This window comes from Rattus norvegicus, chromosome 1 (genome assembly GCF_036323735.1).
Source record: "Rattus norvegicus strain BN/NHsdMcwi chromosome 1, GRCr8, whole genome shotgun sequence".
Taxonomy (NCBI): Eukaryota; Metazoa; Chordata; class Mammalia; order Rodentia; family Muridae; genus Rattus; species Rattus norvegicus.
Genome location: NC_086019.1, coordinates 210,325,102 through 210,351,588, shown reverse-complemented (window position 1 = coordinate 210,351,588; position 26,487 = coordinate 210,325,102). Strand labels below are relative to the sequence as shown.

Genomic DNA, 26,487 nt, shown 5'->3' with positions numbered 1-26,487 from the left:
TCTCTCCAGCCCAACCTCTCAGCTCCTTGATGGAGGATGCTGTGGCTTATGGAGTCCCGCCACAATAGTGTTACTATGCCAGGCAGGAGGGGCTCTGGTGCCTGGAATGGCTTTTTGAGTCAGTGGTTTCTGCCTGGGAGGGGAACCAAAGAGATAGAGACACTATCTTCTGATAGGTCCTATGAGGACCCAGGTTGAGCCCCTGTCCCCGGAAATGATTAGCTAGGACAGGTACTGGCCCTCACTACTTCCCGGAATTGGACCTTGCATCTGAGGACCGGACTAAGGGTGAGAACTACCAAACACCAGACCTGAGAGAGTGCGTCACCGACAGGAACTGTGGAAGGCGACCTTCCAGGGAAGTTGGAGCTTAGCACGTTCTCTGATTGCATACCGTGTTACCAAAGGGTCTAAAAATGGCTAACCCTGTGATGTCAGAAGTCTGCAGGATGCAATAGTGATAAGTTCTAGTGTGTTCTTTGGACTTTTCTGAAGGTTCAAATTGGAGTCTGACACATTGCACTGATGTGACTCAGGGGCCAGAATGCTGGTCCTTCTCCTTGGCAGCTCAGTGGTCACCTCTTGATGTTTTGTTTTTTTTTTTTTTTTTTGTATTTTACATCTGATCACTTGCTGTCTTAGTTAGGGTTTTCATTGCTGTGAAGAGATACCAAGCAAGGCAACTCTTATAAGGACAACATTTAATTGGCACTGGCTTACAGGTTCAGAGGTTCAGTTCATTATCATCAAGATGGGAACATGGCAGGATCCAGGCAGGCATGGTGCAGGAGGAGCTGAGAGTTCTACATCTTGTTCTGAAAGCAGTTAGAAGAAGACTGTTTCATGGGCAGCTAGGAGAAAGGACTCAAAGCCCACCCCCAAAGTGACACACTTTCTCCAACAAGGTCACACCTCCTAATAGTGCCACTCCCTGGACCAAACATATTCAAACCACCAAACTCGATTAACTGATTATTGGTTCTTATAGTTCTCCAAATCCCTTTCAAATGTATTTTTTTTTAAAAAAATATTTTTGGGTCTGGAGAGATGGCTCAGCGGTTAAAAGCACTGACTGCTCTTCCAGAGGTCTTGAGTTCAAATCTCAGCAACCACATGGTGGCTCACAACCATCTGTAATGGGATCTGATGCCCTCTTCTGGTGTCTGAATACAGCAACAGTGTACTCATATACATAAATAAATTTTAAAAACAAAAACAAAAACAAAAAAATTACTGTATGCGTATTGGTGTTTTGACTATATGTACATCTGGGCACCACTTGCTTGCCTGGTGCTGGGGAGGCCAGAAGAGGGCCTCAGATTTCCTGGAACTGGAGTGACAGAGAGTTGGGAGTTTCCATGTAGATATTAGAAACAAAACCCAGGTCTTTTGGAAGAGCAGCAAGTGCTATTAACAGCTGACCCATCTGTCTAGCCTTTTTAGTTTTTGAGATAGAATCTCACTATATAGTCCTGGATGACCTTGAACTCACAGAGATCTACCTTCCTGTCTCCTAATACTGGGAATAAAGATGTGTACCACTGCATCCAGCTTATTTTAGTTAAATTTATATATTTATGCACTGCATGCATGAGTGTATACACTCATGTGCTCAGTCTGGCAGGTTTCCAGAAAGCTGTTATATAACAGTTTTCTCCAAGGCTGAAAACATTCCATACTTCAGGGAAGCTCCTTAAGCAGGAAGGTAAACAACTTGAAATAGCTTCAGGAAGTCCCTGAAACTGACCAGATTAACTAGGTCCCTTTCTGCCATAAGATGCAATAAAAGCCCAGAGTCTGTTACAGAGGAGCAGGGCCAACCTGTAAAGAAGACTCAGACCACATAAGTGGTCTGGAAGATGCAGAAATCAGCTGAGCTGCCTGGAAGAGGTTTAGAACAATTGAGGCACATTCTCCAACCTGTGTAGGCTGTGGAGTGTACGCTAAGTTCCCAGCTTTGTGAGCTATCACTCATGCTGGGGTGGGCCTTGAGGATGCAGCTGTCTTTGGGTAATTTCTGCTTCTATAAGTAACCTCTCACCCATATTTCTCCAAGTTACCTCAATAAAACTCATGGTTTACCAGGTTGGACTTTGGTGGTATCTGTACCTTGGTCTGTTGTGGGCTGCCTGGGGTGAGTAGATGTGTGTTGTACCTCCCCAGGAAAAGTTTGTCCCACAACAAACTATGCAGTGGAATCCATATGGTAGTCAGAGGACAGCCTGTGTGGACCAGTTTTCTTCTCCTACTACAGGTCATCAGGACTGGTGGCAAGTATCCCGCAGCTGAGCCATCTCATGGGTGCTCCATTTTCAAACTTTGAACTTTGAACCACCCCTGTATGCAGAGCTCCCCTTCTGTTCTCTATAGCCAGCCTCCCCAGCAAGGCACCACAGCCGCTCACTACCTAGGGGTCCCCACCTGCACCTCAGATGCCTCTGAGATGCCTCTGCTGCCATCCCACGCCTCTGCTGGCTCATGCTGTTCTGCGAGCACAAGGGGCTAGTGCTCACCAGAGAGGGCAGGCTGGTCCTCAGGAGCCTCAAGCACAAGGCTGTGAATTCCAGGGGATTCTGGTAGAGTATGCAGGATGGGATGGAAGGTCAGCTCCAAGGGAATCTGCAATGGGGCACTTGGGCTTGAAGGCGGGGTGGAGTCTGACCCAAGGTTTACAGCAGCCCAGTCCAGAGCAAGGTGGAGCTGCCATTTCTCATCTGGTCTGGTGTTTTAGGCTCTCCCTCTGTACCACTTCCTCCCATGTGGGCCAGCACTTCTTCCCTTTTCGCAGTCCCAGCCCTGTTCAGCGCTCAGGGTGCTTCTTTAGTGAAAGAAAATCAGATCTCTTACTTCTGTTGCTCATTTAACAAACATTTATTATTTACTGAGCACCTACTATGTGCTGGGTCCTGGCCTAGGCACAGAAAACCAAACAGGCCAACCTTGGCATTTCTGCTCTAATGGAAGGAAGAGAAGCAAACACATACCCTGTTAGGTGGCAGGAAGTGTCAGCAAGGGTGGGTTAGAGAGGGGGGAGGCAGTACCGTTTTCAAGAACTAAGTAGGATAAAAGTCCCAGCAGAAAGGCCCTCCTCCAGGCAAGATGGTGCCTGTCTCTGCAGGGGCTCTTGCGGTTGCAGCCCATAAGATGGAGTTGGGAGGGAGAGGGCTGGATAGGCCGGGCCGTGTGGGAGCCCAAGGCTTCTGCCTCTTCTCTGACCTGTGGGAGCCTTGGAAGCTTTGGGACAGAGTGGTGAGATCTGTCTTATTTAACATATGCTCACTGGCTGGAGGAGACAAGGCCTCAGAAAATCAAGGCTGAAAGTGGAAGGCCTTGGGGGATGGGTGAGAGTGGGGATAGAGAAGGGGGTTGTGCTCTGGGCTCTGAGTTTGAAGGTGGAGGTTGGGCCCGATGGGGGTTGGGCTTGGGTGAGTAGGAACCAGTAAGGACATTGGCTGCTCCAGTCCCCAGTCCCTGCAAAGGCTCTCTACTGCCCCTGTGACCTCCTGACTCCTCTTCCGGTCAGAGACTGGATATAGCCATCCCAGGAGACTGCTCTTCCTGAACCACTGGCCTGTTTCCGAATTAAAATCTCTGCCTTGACCCTTGGGACCCTGGCCTGGGTCCCCTCCCCCTCCTAGCTGGACCCTGGTCTTCATGTTTTCCTATTAGAAGAAGTTTGGGGAGTCAGTTCTCTTCTTCCATTCTGTCCTCCTTAGGTCAACAGGAGCCATCTTGCTGGCCAACCTTGACCTTTCTTTTGCTCCTTCTGCTTGTTCTATCAGGTCTGGTTTCTGCAGCGCTGCGAGCGGTGTGCACCCTAGGCAATCAAGGACTCTATCAACCCTTTTAAAACAGGGTCTCACAGGTAGCCCAGGCCAGTCTCAAACTTATAGCAAGCCTCCTGCCTCAGTCTCCCAAGGCTGGAATTACAGGCCTGAGCGCTGTCACTTCTCTGGCTAGACACTCCTTTGTTTGGCCTCGTATTTTTGTCTCTTCCTACCATAAACCACAGGAGGGCAGAGGCACCCTCCTGACCACCTCAGCTTCTGTCCTTTCTCTCTACCTTGCAAGGTGGACACTGTCATTACTTTACCTTATAAAGACATGAAGTGATTGCACCTAGACTTGCCTGCCCAAGGTGTGAGGTTCTAGAAAGCACCGCTGGAGAGATGGCTCAGCAGTTACAAGCACTTACTGCACGTTCAGGAACCTGGGTTCGGTTCGCTGCATCCACAAGGTGGTTCACACTCATCTGTAACTCCAGTCCCAGGGCACCTTACACTCTATTCTGGTTTCCTGGGACTCCTTCCTGCATGTGGTGCATGCAAACACTCATACACATACAACAAAAAATAAATCTAAAAGTAAAAGTCCTCAGTTCCTTCAGCTCCATCCATCTCTGTGCCTGTTCGCGCGTGCTTCCCAAATGGGGCCGTGTGTCCCTGGGCCAGGTAGCAGCAGTTGTGGTGAAAGCCCAGACCTGGCTCTGGGGACCACCTGGCTGTGTGGGTCATGCTTCCACGTGCCTCAGTTTCCTCACCTGTCAGTGTAGGGGCTTGGCAGGTGACCCACCTGCTCGCCCGGCCTCTCCTGTCGCGGGTCCGGAGGGACCCGCCTGCCCGGCTCCCGGGCGCCCGCAGGAGGGCGCGGCTTGGCGGGGGGCGCGGGCGGCGCGGGCGGCGCGGGGGGCGGAGACCGGCTCGGCTTCCGCTCCCTCCTCCCGCGTCGTCTTGGGCCGCGGCGCCCGAGGCGGGAGCAAGAGGCGCCGGGAGCCGCGAGGGTCCACCGCCGCCGCGCGCGCCATGGAGCCCGAGTGAGCGCGCGGCGCTCCCGGCCGCCGGACGACATGGAAACGGCGCCGACCCGGGCCCCTCCGCCGCCGCCGCAGCCGCTGTTGCTGCTGCTGGCGCTGTGCTGCAGCCTAGTCCCCGCTGCGGGTAAGGTGGGCGCGGGGGACAATGGCCGGGGCCGCCCCAGCTACTTTGCAAGTTGCGGGCGAGTTGGACCGCGCGCCGGGGGTCGGCGCGCCGGGGGACCATGCGCGGGCCCTTTGTCTCTCCCGCTCCGGCCCCTCCCCGGGGACGGAGCCCGCCAGGTGCGGCGCGGGCGGGCCCTCACCTGCCCAAGGCTCGGAACGCCGGGTGCGCTCAGGAGTGCGCCCACGGGCATCGTGATGGCCCGGGACAGGCCTGGCCTATCGCGAACTACTGGGAAAACTTTTCGCGAGCCTGCTTGCGGCGGCCGGCCTACCGAGCCCTGGGAAGTGCCAGAAGTTGCAAGCTAGGAAGTTCGGAAAACCCTGCGCGGGCGGCCTGGCCCTGGCTGCTGTCTCGTTGACCTGCGTGGGCTGTCAGCCTTCCAAACCGACTGACACCTGCCAGGTGCCCCGGTGACCCCAGTGACCCGTCTGACCGCTCGGGCCCCCAAGCGGTGGCCAGGTGCCCTGCCCGGCTGACCAGTGCCCAGCCCGGAGATCGGTTGAGTGGGTGCCTTGGTGTGGTTCTGCCTCAGTTGGATCTACCTTTGGGGAAGTGACCGGCTCGGGAACTTTCTAACTTTTGGTGTGTCCTGAGGGGTGGAGCTGAGGTCAGGACTCTCGAGAAACGAAGCAGTTGGAAACGCTACACATGTTCTTTTAATTCGGAGATTGCCATGTGGTTTTTAAAGCAAGCCTCTTGCCACCTAAATCATTGTTTTCGGGTGTCTTGTGTTTTGTTTTTCTGGAGTGTGGCTGTCCGAGGGTCCGGCATATACTCTTGAACTCCTGGGTGGTGTTGATGGCAGTTTGGGGCGGGGTAGGGGGACAACCTCAGGTCCCTTTGTCTGGGCCTTATTAAGGCGAACAGCTGTCCCCCTGTGTATTTATTTCCAGGGTAGACACTTGAGGGAGGTGGCTGGGCCTGGCTCTGTGCTCAGATTCCCCGGGCTGCAGTCCCTTCCACCTAGGTTTAGGGGGGAGGGGTCGAGGGGCTGGCTTCCTCCAGTCTTGAAGCTTTCAACCTTAGCCTGAGGGCTCTTGGGGAGTCTCCCCCTAAACTTGTCTCCCTTGGGATCATGTTTACATTTTCCGGCCATGTCTGGTGTTAGCAAAACAAGGCGAAGACAAAACTGTGACAGGCCGTGGGAAGTCCAGGCCAGCTCTGCTCTTTCCGGAAATGCCTGGGTCGTGGCTGCAGAAGGGGTATGGGGGAGCTATTTGTTTTAAAGGTGGGGTTTGTAAGCCGACTTTCCTGTCCTAGATGGGACTGACGTTACTCTGGGATCCCCTGCCTGTCGTCTGGTATCTCAGATTTAACATCTTTATAGTTTGGTGGTGTATGAGGCAAAAATAGAGTCGATTATTTTAACATTAGGAAGCCAGGCCCCAGGAGTACCAGCTGATGGGGTAGTCCAGGCCTAAAATGGAAGCAAAGGGAGGAATCTTCCTGAAGCTCTTATCTGAGTGTTCTTCTTGGCCGTGCGACCCCCAAATGTCTGTTTGAGATTCTGGCTTTGGGAGTCTGCAGGGAAGGGAATAAGTGGACAGTTAATTATTTTTCCTGATTGCTTCCTGTTGCAAATTGAAGCAGTGAGCCCACAGAAAAGCCTTTGTTCTAGTGGTCCCTGAATTCCCCACTCTGGAAGCCCTAGGTTTTCCTTCTCCCTGACTAAAGCCCTCGTCCCTGGACCAGCCTAGCCTGACTGACCCCCTGGAAGGAGGTTCCTTCAGTTGTGGGCTGCCTACCCCTGGGAGGTACATGCTGGGTTATATTGGGTCACATGTTGAGTGGAGTCTTCTCCAAGTTCCGTGATCCCTCTGTGCAAGAAATTACCCAGGCAACCTGTTTGTCCTAAGCTTCTCTGGGGAAAGCCATCTCTTGGTCCCAGCATAGTTAGAACCCTTTTTATTTTGACTACACAGGGCCATTACTCAGGTATCTAGCAGAATTCACACAGGGGTGTGGGGGTGGGGTGCAGCCAGGTGAGGACTGTCACCTGCTTTGCAAGTGTGTGTGCCCCAGGGTTGGAGCAGGAGGTGGTCAGACCAACCAAGGTGTTTTGTTTAGTTTTTGAGACATAGTTTCTCTGTGTAGCTCTAGTTGTCCTGGAACTCCCTCTGTAGACCAGGCTGGCCTCCAACCCAGAGATCCATCTGCCTGTGGCTTCTGAGTGCTGGATTAAAGGTATGTGCTACCACTACCCAGCTGGACCAAGGTTTTTAATGTCTAGTTGCTGTTTGTCTTTGGAAGGCTTGCATAACATCTCTGGGCTAGGTATAAGAGAGGACTCAGGTTCTCTCTTCTCTTTCTTTCTTATATCATGTGGTAGGGAACGTTTGGTGCATGCAGCCCAGGTCTTGGGTAGTGGTGGCAGAGCTTTGAGGACAGTTTTATGTCATGGCCTTTGATCTTTCTGGCCTGGGAATTCTGGAGGCTGTTGCTACATGGTTTGGTACCCCCCCCCCTGCCTTTTTGTATGTTCATATGTGTGCGTGCCTGTGCACGTGAAGGTCAGAGGTCAGTCTGCCATGGAGCTATCCTGTGCATAGGAGGCTGGAGGGCAACCTTGGGAAGTGTTTCTCAGGAGCTGTCTAACTTGTTCTTTGAGACGAGGTCTCTCACTGGAACTAGGAGCCTCACTGATCGATAAACCACTGTGACTGACTCTTTACATGAGTGCTTGGTATGTATAACAGCATACATGTTACCAGCTGAGCCATCTTCCCAGGCCTCGGCCTGGGCTTTTCTTCTGTGTTGTGATCTGGGATATCCAGTAACTGTTGATTTACAGTCTCTACAGCCACAGAGGAGGATAGGGAAGGAAAGCCACGTGGGCAGGGCCCTGGGATCCCCAAGTCAGTCAGGGAGTCTGAGGTGTGGAGCTGAGGTGGTTGTTGTTGTTGTTGTTGTTGTTATTATTATTATTATTATTATTATTATTATTATTATTATTATTATTTTGGTTGCTTTTTTTAAAAAATTGAGAACAGAGTTGACAGTAACTATGGTTGGCCTGGAACTAGATGTGTACATCAGAGTGACGGTGACCTTGAACTCATAAAGATCCTCCTGCCTCTGCCTTCCGAGTGCTGGGATTAAACATGTGTGCCACCATGCTTGGCTCTGGAACTGAGTTTTTAAAAAAGATTTGTTTGTATTTTAAATTATGTGTTTGTGTGTCTGTGTGCATGTGTGTGAGCACAGTTCACCACTGGGGTTCGGAAGAGGGCATCGGATCCCCTGGAACTAGACGTACAGGCCATTGTGAGCTGCCCAGTATAGATGCCGGGACCACGCTCATGTCCTCTGCCAGAGCAATAGCTAGGTGAGCAGCAGCTGGGCTTACGGTCACCCAGGACGCACGGGGTAGAGGCTGGAGGGTCCCCAGCTCAAGGCCAGCCCTCCCCCATCAACCACGAAATAAAAACTAAAAATAAGGGATCAAAGGGGTTAGAGTGATGGCTCACTCAGTGGTTAGGAACACTTACTGTGATCTCTCTCTCTCTCTCTCTCTCTCTCTCTCTCTCTCTCTCTCTCTGCCTTACTACCCTTTTATTTCCCTTCCCCGTACCCTGAATAAATTCTATTCTATACTAGAACAAAACCCCAAAACACAAAACAACAACAACAAAACACTAATTGCTCTTATAGAGGACCCAGGTTCAATTCCCAGCATCCACTTGGCAGCTCACAACCATCTGTAGCTTCAGTTCCAGGGAATCCACCACCCCTTCTAGCCTCTGTGGGCACAGGAATAGGTAATCTGCACATACATATAAAATAAAAACAAATCTTAAAAACGTTGGAAGTGGAGCTTCCATCCTAGAAGCCACACCTCTTTAGAGCCTGCAGGATCCAGGCATTGGACATCCTTATGTGGATTGCAGTCATTACATAATAAAACATTTTCCTTGTTCCAAAGCAAACCCCATTTTTATTGAAGTGGTTTCCCATTTCCCTACTATTGTTTTGTCTCTGGGATCTGCCTGGTTTGGGCACTTTTGGGGGGCTGATTTTGTCTTTCTGTGTTGCCTAGTCTGGTCTTGAACTCCTGGGCTCAGGTGTTCCCCCTGCCTCAGCCTCCTGAATAGTTAGAATTAGCCAGCTTGTACCTGACAGGATTTCATATGTATTGTGTCTGACTTCTTTGTAGCATGTGGCAGTACATCACTATTTTTATGGCTGAATGATATTCTAGTATGCAGATAGACCAAAGTTTATCTGTTTATTCACTGGTTGAATTGGTCCTGGTTGCCTGTGGCTTTCAGCAAATGAGCTGGGGGAACTGTGGCAGGAGGTTCAGAAGTGTGACGGGCAATGGGGACAAGCTGGACAGTCTGTGTTGGCCTCCAGCCAGTCTGCATTTCCTTTCACACCCATCTGCATGGAGCCTGGGTCCTGAGAGTGTGGAACGACTCTTCTGTTTGGCCTCACAGTCTCAGAGGGAGCTGGACTCTGTGGTCAGGGGGCACCAAGTTGGATCACTTAATAGCATCTAGAAACAGGAGTCTGTGGGGCAGGCGTGGTGGGAGCCGAGGGCTGCACCCAGCTTCTGGGCTTCGTGACTCTGCTCACATTTGCTTGGAAAGCCTAATGCGGGCTCTGAGCCAGCCGCCTGGGGCAGGCCATCCAAGTGTGACGGGTGGAGGCAGCTGTGGGGCCCACAGGGAGGTAGCCCCAGGCCTGGCTGGCGGGTCTACCCTGATTTCCTTCCAGCCTCTGGAAAGTGGCTTGCTGGCTCCCAGCCTCAGTTTCCACATCTACAAAATTGAGCTGATCAACCAGCCTTGCCAGCACCTGTGGGATCTGTGCAGCCTGAGAGGACACAGTGTTCCTTCCTTTACCACCATTGTGAGGGAGATACTTGGAGCCCGTCTTGGGTACCCAGGTTCCCTTTAAAAGGAGGCTGAGTGTAGGCTGCAGAACTGAATTTCTTGTCGTATGGGGCTAGGAGGTGGGCTGGGATGCTAGAGATTCGTTCTTTCGGGGTGGCCAGAGCCAGAGGCTCTGCCTGGCTGACAGGGACTTTCTGGGCCATGAGTCAGTGTCCTGCTATTTCTAAGTAGTATAGAGGTATGTGTGGCCGGGATATGGCACCTTTGCTAAGGTAGTAGGTATACATTGGTCCCTGCACTCTGAGCCCCAAGGAAGTTATGTAGCTCTAGCCTTGGGCTTCCAGTGTGTCCTTGCCTGCTGCCTGTGGGAGTGGCTGGCATCTCACTGACTTCCAGTGAGTCAGTCCTGCTTGATTTGTAGGGCCATGGTCCACTGTGGTAACCTTGACTTCCAGTGGAGTCTAATGTGCCCTCAGCATTTCCTGCTTTCTGCCTCTTAAACTTGGGGTCTCTTTGCCATGGGCTCTTTGGAAGGCTTTCATGGTGATACATGCCCTTTTAGGGGTGGAAGGCTGCCTGAGATGATAAGTGTTGGGGTTATCTGTTTTCAGCTTGCCCTGGAGAAGTTTACCTTGTGGCTAAGCTGAGGCATGGTTTTGTCAAGGAAAGGGACTCAACCTCTCTGGGAGTTTTGGGGGTCCCCAGGCTCCCCCAGAATCAGGCAGTGGCTTCTCTCCTAGGAAGGAGCCCATGAGGCATTGTATGGCTTTGGGTGTCAGTGCAGGTGTCTAGGGCTGCTAAGGGACCCCCATCCCCACAGGGCTTTCTGCCTTCATATGGAGTCCTGGAGTGTCCTCCTGTGTGCCTCTGTTTTCTTGAAGGTAAAACAAAATTCACTGGCCCATTCTCTGAGGCTCTTCTAAGCCTGGCCAAGTCTTTACTGCTCCCCCTGCCAGGTTCTGTTGCTTCCCATTTGTCCCTGTCACCTTGTGGGTGTAGTTGGCACCACATTGGCCTCAAAAGGGTTCACTGGGGTTCTATCCCTTTCAGGTCTGTCCTGTTGTCTCACCAGCCTATGGGGCCAGCCCAATCTCTGCATTCCTAACCTGGACCCATCGTTGCTAGCAGAGCCTGTCTGTGTGGTTGGTTTCAGTTGTCAACGTGACACAATCTAAAATTGCCTGAGAAGACAGATTGTCTAGATTAGGTTGGTCTATGAACACATTTGTGGGCGACTGTCATGATTTCCTTAATTGAGGTGGGAAGACATGGTAGGTGGGACCATTCCCTGGGTTTGGGCCCTGGGAAAATCAGCCAAACAGTGAGCATGCATGCATTCACCCTGCCAATCAATGGAAGCGTTCTGTCCTTCATTGTAGAACTGTGTTTGCTTGTAAATGCTTCAGCCTCGAGCAGTTACCCACCTTAGGGGTGGAAGTACAGCTAGAAGCCTGTGCCCTGAGCCTTCTGCCCCTCCAGGGACTCCCTCAGCATGTGGCTGAGCCACACTGGGCTGTGCTACTAAAGTTTGGCCTTCACCCATGTCTGTGTCTTAGGCCTTTGCTTGCAGTCAGAAAATATCTTTTTAAAGATGGCTCAGCTAAGGCTGAGAGGCTGTGTGGCTATACTGCCCTGCATGGGCCCTGCCACCCACTGCCCTTTGACTATAATAGGTCACAGCCTAGCCTTCATGAGCATCAGGTGTGCTCCGAGCTGGTGACTGAATGCTTGCAAGCTAGCCTCTTTTTTTGGTTTGGCCACTATTTACACAGCCTGGAAGCAGAGACGTCTGTTAGGAGTGGCACTAGAGCTGATGGCAGGCGACCCATCATGGCTATGGTGATCTTTACCTGTGCACATCTGGGCATGTCGAGGATACCTGATGTCCATCATCCGTGTGCCTTGAGTTGTCCTTGTGATTCTTTTGCACCTGCCTGGTCGAGTCCTTAGGAGTAGGTGGCCTTTCCCATAGGTGCTCACACTGTGGAGGCACTGCTAGAGGTTTCAGACTGGCTGATCCCAGGTACGTGTGTGATTTGAACCCAAGACACATTCTGCTGTTGAATGTACCCCGACTCCTATGTTTTAATTTGGAAAAACATTTTTTTTTTTGGTTCTTTTTTTCGGAGCTGGGGACCGAACCCAGGGCCTTGCGCTTCCTAGGCAAGCACTCTACCACTGAGCTAAATCCCCAACCCCGGAAAAACATTTTTTTAAAAGGAAGATTTATTTATGGTCACGGGCCTGAGTTCGTAGGCGCAGTGGGCCTAGCATAGTCCACCTGCTGTCACCAGAAGTTGGGTTTGTCGCAAAACCTATGTGACCCCACAGAGACCCTTTGAGAAATCACGTCTTGACCAGGAGCTAAAGTTGATTGGAGAGTATGGACTCCAGAACAGACGTGAGGTGTGGAGGGTCAAATTTACCCTGGTGAAGATCCATAAGGCTGCCTGGGAGCTATTGACACAGAACGAGAAGGATCCTGGGTGTCTGTTTGAAGTCAACGCTCTACCGAGATGACTCGTTCAGGTTGGGGTGCTGGATGAGGGCAAGATGAAGCTGGATTACATCCTGGGCCTGAAGATTGAGGATTTCTTGGAGAGACAGCTGCAGACCCAGGTCTTTGAGCTGGGCCTGGACCAATCTGTTCACCATGCCCGTGTGCTCATCTGCCAACGTCACGTCAGGGTCCACAAGCAGGTGGTGAACAGCCCATCCTTCATGGTTTGCTTGGACTCCCAGAAGCACATTGACTTCTCCCTCCGTTCTCCTTATGGTGGTGGCTGTCCAGGCTGAGTGAAGAGGAAGAATACCAAGAAAGGCCAGGGTGGTGCTGGAGCTGATGATGATGAGGAAGAGGATTAATTAATACCTCGTCACACTGGAGGATTGTCTAGTTTTCCAGTTGACAAGTAAAACAGAATTGATACTTGGGGGGGGGGAGGAAGATTTGTTTACATTGTGTGAATGTTTGCTTTTAAGTGTGCCTTGTGTTTCATGTGTGTGCACTGTCCACAGAGAGTGTTGAATCCCTAGAAATGGGAGTCATGCAGGTGCTCGACGGTAAACTGGTTCTTTGCTAGAGTAGCAAGTACTCTTAATGGATAAGCCATCTCTCCACTCTCCAGCCCTTTGGAACAGCATCCCCCCCCCCATTACAATAAACGGTGTATAGCACAAAAATTGCCAGTTTTTACTGTTCCTTTTAACTTAAAAAGATCTATTTACATGTATGTGTATAGTTACTTTGCCTGCATACCATATGTCTTTGTACCATATGTGTGCTCTTTGCTCACAGAGGCCAGAACAGGGCATCGAATCCCCTGGAAACGGGAGTTATGGTGGGCTGTAACTGTGAGCTGCCGTGTGGATGTTGGGGATCAAACCCAGGTCCCCTAGAAGAGCAGCCAGTGCAATGACTGCTGAACCATCTCTCCATCCCTTCTGCTTTCTAGTTTTTGATTACACTTTGTTTATTGTAGGTGTGTGGTTTGCATGCTATGGCACACAGAGAACAACCTGTGGGAGTGGGTGCTCTCTCCTTCATGTGGGTCCCTAGGATATCACCCTCCCACCCCCTAACCATCACTCTGACCCTTGACTGTATTTAAGTGTGCAGAGATCTGTGACATTAATACATTGTCAATGTTGTGCATTACCATCTACTTCACACGTTTCCATCACCCTAACAGAAATATTTTACCTATAAAGTGGTCTCTTCCCATCACTCACCCCTGCCCCTGGTACAACTTCCTGCTCTATGACCCTAGAGGCCCCCCGTCGCCTTTCTTTTAAGACAGGGTTTCTCTGTGTAGCTCTGGCTGTCCTGGAACTCATTCTGTGGACCAGGCTGGCCTCAAACTCAGAGATGCCAGCCTCTGTCTCCTGAGCACTAGGATTAAAGGTGTGCACCGCCGCCGCCCAGCTGATGTTTGTCTTTATAGCCTGTTTTATTTCTCCCCATGGGCATAGCTTTGTGGCCTGTATTTTAGCTGTATATTTTAGCGTGTGTCCATCTCTTTCATGTAAACCTGACCCCTCTCTCATCACCTGTAGCCTGTCTCCACCTGCTGACCCATCAGGCACTCACCGTACCTTTGCTCTGGCTTAGTGTTCTTTTTAAAAGCCAAGTCTGTGGCAAGCTTGTTGTTTGGTGTGGGTATTAATTGTTTGGTGTATTTGTTCCACGATTTCCTTCAGGTCTGTGGCTAGTCTTTAATATCATAAAGACCTCAAAGAGTATCTGTCAGGTGTGGTGGTTTATGACTGTAATCTCAGCCCTTGGGAGATAGATCGAGGCAGGGGGATTGATGTGAGTTTGAGGCTCGCATGGGCTACAGAGTGAGACCCTGTCTCAAAAAAAAAAAAAAAAAAAACAATTGAGTGTGGTGACATTTGCCTGTAACTCCAGCACTCACGAGTCTGAGGCAGGAGGATTTCTGTGAATTTGAGGCCTACCTGGGCAATATAGTGAGACTCTGTGTCAAAAACAAAACAAAACAAAACAAAACAGTTTTGTATAACTGAAACTGTCAGTTTTATTTCTTATGGCTGCATGTCTTTTTATTCCAACTCTAGATTCTGAATTCATCTTTTTTCAGGTCAGTCCCTGTCTCGTTGCTTTGTGGTCTACAATCAGATTAGCTTCCTGTTTGTTCTGAGACAGGGTCTCTCTGTGGAGCCCTTTCTGGCTAGACCAGGCTAGCCTCCAACTCCCAGAGATCCTCCTGTCTCTGCCTTCCAAGTTTTAGGATTAAAGGCTTACGTTACCACACCTGACTCCCCTGATCTTTAAAATGGATTTATTAAAAATTTTAGCTAATGGGCTGAAGAGATAGCTCAGTGGTTAAGCTCTTCAGAGGACTCAAGTTCAACTCAGGTTCCAGCACCCACATGGCAGCTCACAGCTGTCTGCAGTTCCAGTCTAGGGGATCCGACACCTTTACCCGGACACATGTGCAGGCACAACATCAGTGCATATAAAACAATTAAATTATTACAAATGCACACTTTTATGTTTTATGTGCATAGTATTTTGCCTGCTTGTGTGTTTGTGCAGCATGCATGGGCCATGGCATGGAGACCAGAACATCAAATCCCCTGGAACTGCAGGCACAGAAGGTTGTGAGCCTCTGTGTGGATGCTGGGAATTGATCCCCGGTTCTCTGGAAGAGCAACCAGTGTGCTTAACTGGTAATGCATCTCTCCTGGATAAAAGATTCTTGCTTTCAATTTTATGTATATTTCTCTCCTTCACCCTCTCTCTTCCCCCTTCCCCCCACCTGTGTGTGTGTGTGTGTGTGTGTGTGTTTACCTTAGTGTCCACAGAAAACAGCAAGTTGTGTCCCACCCCCTGGGGCTGGAGTTATATGTGGTTGTGAGCCACTTGACATAGGTTCTGACACTGAACTTGGTGAACTTGGGTCTTCTGTGAGAGCAGTAAGTGCTTTTAGCCACTGAGCCTTCTCTCCAGCCTCTGACTATTATTTTTTAAGTATATGGTCTGAGGTATGGGGACCTGGAGATTGAATGGGGAGCTTCCCGACACCTTGATGGAATGGCCAGCCGGTCTCCGTTTAACTAGATTGCTCTTCTCTGGGTGTTGTCATGTCCCCAGACCTGGCTACTGATCCTGGACCCTCCCACCAGGTGGCCCGTCATGCCTCTCTGTCCTGGTCTTTGTACTATCAGAGGTGTTTAGAGATAACTGTGCAAATCTGTCCCCGATGTTCTGTTTGGAAAGCTTGTTGATTGTCTTTGGGTTGCAGAGTCAGCATCTTGACCTCTTCCTTTGATCTCTTGGTCTGGGAGCAGTAACCGGTGACTTCTAACAGGTGTTGGGGCAGATGTGATGCGTTCTCCAGCCCCTGGCTGTGGAAGTCAATTCATTTGCCACCTGTGATAGGGCCCTTCCTATCATCTGGGGTTTTCATTAGACACTATGTTTTGCTTTCAAGAGGCTGACAGTGGGATTGTCTGGGGCCGCTCCTGCCGCCATGCTCACTCGGGGAGCCCACTCCAGTGCTGACTACTTTCAGCTCCAATCTGAAGGTGTATGTAATTAATTACTAAGCAGATGATTGCATGCTCCCTGTGAATCATTCTAGCATAAAAGGTGAGTACTTCCCAGCACTTCCCTGGGCTGTGCCTCTCTGCTAGCTCGGATGGGAAGGCTGCTCCTGCCTGGCAGAGCTCTCAGGAAATTGCTCAATGGGGCCATTAATAGCTGCCCAGTGTGGCCTAGCCAAAGCTCAGCCTGGGTGCCCTCCAGCCTTTGTCCCTGTCAGCTCAGATCCTTGCATCCACAGGGGGAAGGCGGGGCCTGGGACTGGAGCCAGACATAATGCATACCAGGTGGCTTTGGGCAAGACATGCTCTCCGTTTGCTTCTGGAGGCCAGGCAACTTCTCCACGTTGTCCCCAACCCAACTCGGTTTCTCCAGGAGACTGAATGGTGTGAGTTAGGATGTGGTCACATCGATCGCCTCAGCACTCTCTGAGCATGTTTGAAGCTCAGAGTGGATGTCATTCCTGACCCTTTCCCCCACTTAGACCATCCGGGCTCTGAGGCTTCACCCGTGGCCCCGCAGTGCTCATGGGTGATATCAACCATGGGAGATGTTGGTCATCATTCTTTCTGGAACCTTCTTGCAGACTTATCTTCTGTTCTAGACAAATTAATTTGTGTGTGTGTGTGTGTGTCTATCCCAGGCTGCATTTCCTATATAGCAGCTCTTTGATCTTCCTGTTTCAGTTACAGGTATGCATGACCACTCCTTGTTTTAGTTGGTGCTTGGGGGGGGGGGTGGTTGCAACCAAGGTTTCATGAACGCCAGACAAGCACTCTGCTGGCTGAGCCGCATCCCTGGTCCATTTTATTTTTTTTCCCTTTAACGATTCTAATGACTTCTAATCATGTATGTGTCTTTGTGTCTGTGCATATGAGGGTACTGCCTGAGGAAGCCAGGAGAGGTCATTAGCTCCTTGGAGCTGGAGTCACATGAAGTTAAGAAGTGCTGGATATGAGTGATAGGAACCAAACTCGGGTCCCCTGGAATTGCAGCTGAGCCTACCCTACATTTCCTCATTTTGTTTTTCTTTTCTTTTCTTTTCTTTCTTTCTTTCTTTCTTTCTTTCTTTCTTTCTTTCTTTCTTTTTCTTTCTCTTTTTCTTTTTGGAGACAGGGTTTTTCTGTGTAGCTAGCACTGGCTGTCCTGGAACTCACCCTGTAGACCAGGCTAGTCTTGAACTCAGAGCACTGCCTGCCTCTGCCTCCCAAGCACTGGGATTAAAGGTGTGCACTGCCGCTCCTGGCTCCCTCCGCTTTCTTTAAACCTGATTTTTTTTGTGTCTTTGATCTTTCAGCCAAGCTTTCCAGTCCTGTAGCAGCTGAAGTGGGAGCGTTTTGGCCTGGCAGACTTTTCCCAACCTCTAGTCATGCAGCACTTCTCCAGCCCAAGTTATCTCCACAGGGTCCAGAATCTTCTGTGGCATACCACCCGTACTCTGGGAGGGGATCCTCTGCTATGGGATACCTGCCCTGCCTCATGGCTTCGCGCCCACCTTGTTGCAGCCATTGCTACATTGGCAGAGCTGTTTCCACTGAGCAGACCGTGGTCCCCAAACACCCAGTTATGAAGTCCCATTCTGTGTGATAGTGACTGACTTTGAATAGCCTGGACTCGGCGATGTCATGATGGGGCCTGGCATCTGCAAATGTCACATGATACCCTTATTATTTATTTATTTAATGACAGCATCTTATGAAGCTCAGGTTGGACTCAGATTTATGTGTAGCTGAGGTCTTGAACGTCTATCCTCCTGCTTCTACCTCTTGAATCCTGGGACCAGGGGTGTGTGCCACCTCTGTGACCCCTTTAATTTTGGAAAAAAATGAAATAGTAGTATAAGCTTTTAGTTTTCTTTCTGGGTGTGTCTCCATATATGCTGTGCATGCAGGTGCCCGCAGAGGCTAGAAGAGGGAGTGGATCCCATGGGACTGGAGTCAGAAGTGCTGTGAGCTGCCGTGTGGTTGCTGGGAACTGAGTCAGGTCCTCTGTGAGAACAGCCAGTGCTCTTAACTGCTGAGCCATTGCTCCAGCCCCTTCCTGTGGCGTTTAGAATGGTGGAGCTTTAGTTAGAAACATGTTGCCCATGTTGCCCTTTCTGGTTGTACCCTCTAGGTGTCTGTGTGCCTGAGTTCTGGTCTTGCCTCCTCTCCCTGCTCCTGCTCTCAGGAAACAGATCTCTTGTCCTGCTGGTCAGCCCTGAGGGCTCTGGGGTGGCATTAAAACTGGGTATTGTGGCACACGTGTAATTCCAGCACTCAGGCAGTAGAAACTGGGTGATCAGAAATTTATCTCATCCTCAGATACATAGTACATTTGAGGCCAGCCTGGGCTACATGGGACCTTGCCTTAAAAAGGGGGGTGGACATGGAAATCAGTCACTAAACTGGCATAGGAGCTGGAGACGAGGCTCAGGTGACTGGCATGGTCTTTGCCATGGTTCCAGGACTACGTTGCCTGACAGAGCAACTGCTGAGGATTCTGATCTTCTTAGTGTCCTGCACTTTCAGAAGGCTTGAGAGCAGCAGGTAGATGGACACATAGCAGGTTTGCTCAGTGAGAACTGATGGAAGGTGGCATCCTGACCATCCTCACTTCAGTCTTGAGGACATTGCCTATTAGGGAAAATCTTTCCTTCTTGAGGGTCTGTGTTCACTGAGTAGAGCCAAGTGGCTGAGCAGAGTAGAGCCTCTGGGTGCTTTCTCCTTTTCTTCCTGAGCGTCCAATTGCAGGCTTTAAGGTTGGTCTTGTGGAAGATGTCTGTCTCCTATCTGCAGATCCTCAGGTATCCATAAAGCCTCGGTAGTCACCATGAGGAGGTGACACACGGGACCTGCCCTAGTAAGGTTTTCTATGAAACACCATGACATAAAAGCAAGTTGGGGAGAAAAGGGTTTGGCTTACACTTCCACATTGCTGCTCATCACTAAAGGAAGTCAGGGCAGGAACCTGGAGGCAGGAATTGATGCAGAGGCCACGGCTGGGTGCAGCTCACTGGCCTGTTTCCATGGCTTACTTAGGATGAACAGTCTATATGGGCCCCACATACAATGGGCTGGCTCTCCCCCATCCATCACTAATTAAGAAAATACCCTAGCTAGACGGCGGTGGCTCACACTTTTAATCCCAGCACTTGAGAGGCAGAGGCAGATCTCTGAGTTTGAGGCCAGCATGGTCTACAGAATAAACTCCAGAACAGCCAGACCTACACAAAGAGACCATCTTGAAAAGACTCTGACTGACTGACTAGATTAATTAAAAAAGAAGAAGAAATGCCCTATGGCTGGGTCTTATGGAGGCATTTTCTCAATTGAGGTTCTCTCCCTTCAGATAACTCTAGCTGTGTCAAGTTGACGTAAGACTAGGCAGCACAGGGCCTTAACCTGTATTGTTGTGTGGCCTCCATATCCGCTTTATCCATAGTGCTGAGGCTGAGGAGAATACGCCTGCCTAGTGTTGTGTAGGGAGCTGGCTAGGCTGCAGGCCTGATCCAAACGCTCAGGGCTTCTTACCTGAGTTCACTGCCTGGCTAACCTCTGTGTCTGGTCCTGTCCTGCATGGCTGTGGGCCCCAGGCAGGCAGGCGGAGAGGCCTGTCTTCTGGGCGTCCTCTGTAGTGGGGAAGATGAGGACCATTGTCCAATGACTGAATGTTGCTCAGACATCTTCTGCAGAGCAGTCTGGACATTGAGCACAGTGCTCCAATTTTGTTTACTTTTATTTTATTTTTATATGTGTGAGTGTTTTGACTGCACGTATGGCTGTGCATGGCCAGATCCCTTGGACATGGAGTCACAGGATTGTGAGCAGGCATGTGGATGGTGGGAATGGAACTCAGGTCCTCTGGAAGAGCAGCTGGTGCTCTTCACCCCTGAGCTGTCTTCAGCAAACACTCCCCCTTTTTTGAGACAGGGTCTTACTAGTCCACTTAGATTGACATCTCTGGAGTGCTGGTGTTGTAGGCTTGAATTGCATACCTAGTTGTGGGAAGACAGTTCTCACCCTGACCAGGGACCTGAGACCCCTGGGCTGAGTTGCCCAGGTAGTACTTTGCAAGGTTCCTTGCCTTCATTAGGCCTCAGTCTTCTCATCTGTAGCACAGGTGACAACAAACCCACCTCCTATGGGGACTAAGTGCCATCTGGCAGACAGTAGTCCAGGAAGGTGGGCAGGCATGGGTTCTGTGGGGTCACCAAGCCAGGGCCTGCTCCAGAACAGAGCTAGACTAGAGCTTCTCTCTGGATTTCTTCAATAGGGAATTTGGGTTATCCTTGGATCTCTGTTGCAGACTCCATGTGTCCTGGTGTCCATAGCAGGTGCTGTGGGAAGGGTTCCTGGACTCTTCTGCATCCCGACTAACTTTCGGACCTGCCACACAGCAAGTCTCCAAGACAGAGTCCAAACTCACAATCCTCCAAGCATGTCTCTACCCTGATAAGCTTGGTGAGGCCAGAGGGCCAGGGATTAGAATGTCACCTCTATGTCCCGAGAGGTCGTTTGTGTCTTTCCCTCCATTGTTTCGTCTGTCCAGTTGGCCACATGGTGGACAGAGTTGTCTATTGGATCCTGAGTTGGCGCCTGTCACTATTTTGGGCGGTGGCCCCTGTGCCTTGGCACCTGGGTTCCTACTCTTTTCTGGGAGCTCTGGCTTGTTTGAAAGTAGAAGCTTGCAAGTTTGGCTCAATAAACAGATTTTGGAGAGCAGTGATAAATTTGGCGGGTTTTCTGACTCGTTTCTGCAGTACTTAAAGGAAACAGGCGCTGGTACAAAGGTAGGCTTGTTTCTGAAATCGGTTCTCCAGTTTCCTCTCCGAGGACAGAACAATGTGATCTTTGTGGCCACACAGCAGCCACTTCCCTCTCTGGCCCGCAGGGGAGGGCCTGGGCCATCCCACCTTCTCCCACCTCCATGGAAATGCGTCAGTGCCAAGCCAGCTAGCTGGCAGGTCTGACTGACTTGTGGGGTTGGCGGTAGTTCTCAGGGTGTGACACAGAGGCACCACAACCGGACTGCAGCACCAGTCCTGAGTCCCTGGGTCCATCCATGCTGAATTCTCTTAATCTACCTCACTCTGGGGGACACCATGATTCCAATCACTTCCTTACCTTGAGTGTCAGTGACTCTTTTTCTTGGCTGTCTGTGTGTGTCCCTCTTTCCAGGTGCTGGGGACAGAACCCAGGGCTTCATATATGCTGAATAGCATTGCAGTCCTAAGCCATTGCATCTAGTGCTGGTCCTTAGCTAAAGGGGAGTCTGGACTCAGGTTACTGTGCAGAAGCACCACAGGTGGCCACCAGGAAAATCCCTGTGTCCACAGAGTCCAGAGGTCTGAGTAGCACGCAGCCTGCCTGCTCAGTTTGTCAGCTCTCTGCTAAAGATGAGTGAGGGTCACAGGCCATATACAGGGTAAACATGGCACCAAAGAGGCCTCAGCCAGTTTTCAGAAGTCCTCCATGCAGCTTGTGCTGGCACTGGTTTTGATAGTTAGATACTGGTCTGATCAGAACAATTCTTGGGTGTGTGTGCTTCTTCTTCTTCTTCTTTTTTTTTTTTTTCTTTTTTCAGAGCTGGGGACCCAACCCAGGGCCTTGCGCTTGCTAGGCAAGTGCTCGACCGCTGAGCTAAATCCCCAACCCCGTGTGTGCTTCTTATACTAAGTGTGGCTAGTGAAGATTTCCTTTGTAAATAAATGTATCCTCCTTTGGAACAGCCAGAAAACAACAGATTAAAAACAACCGAGGCTTGCGACTGCCACTGCCTTGTGATGGAACCACCACCATCCCAGGATTAGAGATGGGGAGACTGAGGCTTGAAGAAGCAGAGAGAGTAGAAGCATGTTTGCATCGTAAATGGTTTCTTTGAAAATGCTTTAAGGGTCTGGGTCTGGTGGCTTATGTCTATAATCTCAGCTCTTGGGAGGCAGAGTCTGCGGCCATCCTAGGTCACATACAAGATACCAGTCTGAAAAAGCTAACACAGGGGCTGGAAGGATGGCTCAATGGTTAAGATTAGGTTTGATTCCCAGCACCCACATAGCAGCTCACAATTCTCTCCAACTCCAGGTCCTGAGGATCCAACACTTTCTTCTGACCTCTGTACACCAGGTACACACATCGTACATTGACATACATGTAGCCTAAACACCTGCATGTGCTCGCTTGTGCGCGCGCTCTCTCTCTCTCTCTCTCTCCAAATCCATACAAGCAAAATTGCCAAAGGGGCCCCTGGGTTCTGCTCCTCTGTGGCCGAGACACAGTTCACATACGTGAAACAGACCTGGAGACAGGCTACAATGTCACAGTTGTCCTCTTGGGGGAGTTATCTGATGGGCTGGTCTTCCTGTGTACTTGAACCTGAGTGGCTGTCCTATACCTGGTAGAATAAGCCATGAGACCTTGGGAGGAAGAAAGCTGCCCCTGTCCCATGGAAGAACTTGTTTCCGCCTGAGTGCCTGAGCACTCAGTCCCCAGGGGCTTGGAGTGCATCTCCATCTTGGGATTGCTGTTCTACTCTTTGCCGTGGTCGTGGGCCACTTCCGGGAGCCTGGCAGGCTGGGAGCCTTGGGACCAAGATGGTGTGTAATCAGAATGCTATATTTTGTCGAAAATAAGAATGTTAGTAACGGGCTGGTTTCTGGCAAGTCAAACTGGGACTCTGAAATACATATTTTTCTCTACTCTGTCCTAAACCTTCTAATTAGTGAGAACGCACATTTGCAGACATAAATCAATGTCACGATTTGTCCTGGGTATCCCTGAGCTGGTAACATTATGTGGTTGCTAAATTGGGGCCTTGGGAGTGTGCGCATGCTTGTGTGTGCACGCACATGTGCACGTGTGTGTCAGAGGGTGAAGGTTCAGGAGAAGCCAACTTTCCCAGAGAAGTCCTGGAATCCTTCCTTTGGGCCACCTAGCACCCCCACACGGAGACTGTTACAGTTCATGAGTGTGGATGTCACCAAGTTAAACTGATTAGCAGGGGAAATGACTTTCATGGTAAAGGACTTCCTTTCTGGAAACCTCTACTGTAGGGTGTCAGTAGCTAGATCCAGGATTCTGCAGAGGCTGTTGGCCCGGTGCCGCCTGTTAGACAGCTCTCTTTCTAGTTGAGGCCTTAGTCGTGTGACGACGGGTCATCTTCGGTGGGTTTCATGGGTTCCTGGGGTTAGGTGTAGGGTCTAATCAGCTGGGGTCATGCTGGTTCAACATTGGGCTGTGGGATGAAGTAATGTCCCAGAGCGCCCGTGGTCATTTGTCCTCTATACTGGGGGAATTACTTGCCAACAGTCCTCTGGTTGTCAAATAAGATATTCACTGGTCTAGCAGCCCATAGGGTGTGAGCAGAGTGTTGTGGTGGGGCACAGGTGAGCCTGTCGCTGCTACACATCAGGGTTTTTGTGGTTCATGAAAGGAGCAGGAGGTGGGCCGGCCGCTGGCAGGGGAGCAAGCCAGACTGGGCATCTCCCTCATTCTGGATTCTGTGTGCCTCTGCCCAGTCTCTGCTGGCTCTTCTCACTCTATTTTATTTCTGACTCCAGGCCAGTGCTTTTCAAAATGTGTTTCCTGGTTTAAAACCAAAAAAATAGGACAAAGAATGTCAGTTGAGTGTTTGCCTAATGTGCATGAAGCCCTGGGGTTGATTCCCCACCATTGCATAAGCCAGACATGGTGGAAAATGTCTAGGATAGGAACTGGGCCTACCTCCTCTGTGAACACAGCACGACCTTGGTGAGCTGCTTGGCAGGAAACCATGGTTGCTCACCTGTGGAAGGGAACACTTCCCTCATGTGACTGAGGGCTCAGGTGGTAACCAGCCCACAGCTGGTGCTGGTTCTGCTGTGGCTGTTGGTCTGAGGACCCAGTGTTGGGTGGCTGGTTTTAGTTGAGAGCAGGTAGCTGGGACTCCCACCCATGGCAATCTGACGGTCACCCCTGGAGATGTCCTTGGTGGGAGTAACCCTCTGGTGTGTGGGAATGAGGACTACATAGTTCCAGAAGGGGCCCAGGCCACTGTCAGATCCCTCAGAGAGTTGCCAGTCAGGCTCCCGACAGCCACCTTGGCAGGCCTACGTGAGCCCTTTTCTGGTCCTGAGTCTGGCTTGTCTTCAGACATTCAAGGGTGGTTGAGCATTGTCCTAGGCCAGCTCCTGTGTGCAACAGAGCCCATGTTCTGCTACAAGCAGGGGGTATAAGGACAATTGCCTCCTGCCAACAGCCAAGGCCACACACACCCTGCCTCTTCCAGATCCTTGGTGGCCTCATGTCAGGTACAGCCCTTCATTCTGCTGTGGCACAATAGAGACCCTGTAACCCATGTCATTCTTTAGTGAAGATTGGGAGGCCCCATCTTCCTTTCATGCACTCCAGGGTGTCCAACCCAGCAGCCTGTTCTCTCTTTTTAAATTTTTCTTTATGTGTTATGAGTTTTTGTACACATGTATGTCTCTGTACCATGTGCATGCCTGGTGTCCAGGGAGGTCAGAAGAAGAGTGTCAGATCCCTGAGGTTAGAGTCATAGACATTCACAGGTAATGGGAATTGAATCTGGCCCTCTGAGAGAATAGCCAGTGTTTTGTGATTTTTGGTTTTTTTTAAAAATATTAATTTATTTATTTTATGTATACGAGTACAATGTAGCTGTCTTCAGACACACCAGATCCCATTACAGATGGTTGTGAGCCACCATGTGGTTGCTGGTAATTGAACTCAGGACCTCTGGAAGAGCAGTCTGTGTTCTTAACCGCTGAGTCATCTCTCCAGCCCCATAGCCAGTGTTCTTAACTGCTGGGCCACCTCTTTTCAAAACTACATTTATTATTATTGTGTGTGTGGTGCAGCACATGTGTGGAGGCAAGAGGCCACCTCTTTTCAAAACTACATTTATTATTATTGTGTGTGTGGTGCAGCACATGTGTGGAGGCAAGAGGACAACATACAGCGTCGTGGAGTCAGGTCTCTCCTATCTTTTGCAAGTGATTTCTCATTTCCTGTTCTACCCCCAAACCTGCCCCCTATACATTTCCTGCTTGCCTGCTTCCCTGACCTTTGAAATGTGGTTCCTGCCTGGGAAGCTTGCCTAAACCTCAGAGTTAATGAAGGCTTCCTCTGGTGCTCTAAGTGTGCATGCATGCGCATGAGTACTCTTGTCTGTGTGTGCACTGGCATGCTTTTGGATGTGTGCATTTGATTATGAATATGAGTACCATGTATGAGTGTAAGAATGTGTTGGGGTTGGATGAGGCACTGAGAAGCAGCAGAAATGGATGTGCAGAGAGGCAGAGGGTAAGCCGCAACCTTCAGTGGGAGTGTCTGGATGCAGAGGTGGCTGTGGGGAGCCAGTGCTTTCTGCTGGAGCAGAGAGGGTTGGAATCGGGGTGTGATAACTTGGTGTGAAGAGTTGCCCTTGTTCTGTGGCCAGAGGCCTGCCTGCACAGACCTTCTGATATAATTCTGTAAGTGTGGCCAGATCACCCTTCTGGCCACTCCAAGGTAGGGGTTGTGATTTTTCTGGAAGCTTCTTCCCACTGCCTCATTAGTACATGGGCACTGCTCTTGTGTTCTGTGTGCCCTTGACGATTCACCTAACTCTGTCACAGTAAGAGCTTTCAGAATTCCTTCAGCCTCTGTCATGGGGGGATGTATGTCTTCCTGAATGTGTTGTGGTTACATTTCTGGATGTGCAGCCTGGCCATGGCTGTTTTGGGTTTGGCACAAGTGATGGTCCTGGCTAGCCGTGATTTGTACCCTGCTGGACTTATTAGCTATGCCTACCCCAAAGGGGTGAGTGTGACTGTAGTGGGAAGGTATGGATGACAGGGTCTGGGAAGACAAGGGTTTCCCACAGACCTTGGAAACCAGGTAGCATTGAGCCAGACGTCCATCAGCCAGATGTCAAGGACTATAGAATGAGAATGGCTAATGGCCCAGGGGTGGCCTGAGAGAATATGTTGGGGGCTGGGACTGTTCTGAGAGGTATGGAAAGGGGGCTCTGGGCAAGATGAGGAGGTTTTCTGGTTCAGTGGGTTCAAAGGCCTGTGTATGTATGTATGTATGTATGGATGGATGGATGGATGGGAGATGGAGAGGTGGATAGATGGGTTGGGAGGGCTATAGGTAGCTCAGCTCAGGAGGAGTGGGGATAAGAGATGAGAGCCATTTCCTATGTTTGCTGACATTTCCATTAAAGGTAGGTCTGAGGTAGGGTAGGAGGGATTACAAGAGACCTAAGGTTTTATTCTTTGTAAGTATCAAACTGCTCACTTCCATGAACATATTAGATTGTCACTGAGAGCAGCCTTAGCTGGGTCACAGTTCCTATGAAGATGTGAGATTCTGTGGCCGAGGACATGGCTGTCATATGTGCGTGGGTTTGAGTGGTCCTGCCACTGGCCAGGAGACAAGTGTGGTGGTTCATCTCCTGCTGTGTGCTGGGTCCCAGGGGCAAAACATGGAGGTGCGGAAGGGCTTTGGGGAACTTCGGATTAGTAAGTGTTGGTTCTTCTTTTTATTTTAATTAGTTAATTATTTTGTTATTGTTGTTGGACACAGGATCTCTCTACATAGTCCAGGCTGTCCTGGAACTACATAGAGTAGGCTGGCCTTGAACT

At 50.4% G+C, this 26,487-nt stretch overlaps 1 protein-coding gene, 1 long non-coding RNA gene and 1 pseudogene across 3 annotated transcripts in view; 2 read left to right on the top strand and 1 right to left on the bottom strand.

The window, feature by feature from the left end:
• Window positions 1–684: 684 nt before the first annotated feature.
• On the bottom strand, window positions 685–2,910 carry LOC134483954 (uncharacterized). Its single transcript, XR_010061171.1, has 2 exons — window positions 2,514–2,910; window positions 685–815 (listed from the first exon to the last, which is right to left on the bottom strand). It is a non-coding gene; the product is annotated as an uncharacterized LOC134483954 (long non-coding RNA).
• Window positions 2,911–4,702: 1,792 nt separating this feature from the next.
• The window catches only part of Lrp5 (LDL receptor related protein 5), a 103,388-nt gene continuing 81,603 nt past the window's right edge, over window positions 4,703–26,487 (top strand). The window contains exon 1 of one of the 2 annotated variants that reach the window (XM_063286724.1): window positions 4,703–4,937. In XM_063286724.1, the coding sequence (XP_063142794.1) occupies window positions 4,847–4,937 (91 nt within the window). In that variant the 5' untranslated portion in view covers window positions 4,703–4,846. 2 annotated transcript variants of the gene reach the window in all.
• Window positions 4,959–12,810, top strand: LOC108349725 (40S ribosomal protein S9 pseudogene; annotated as a pseudogene).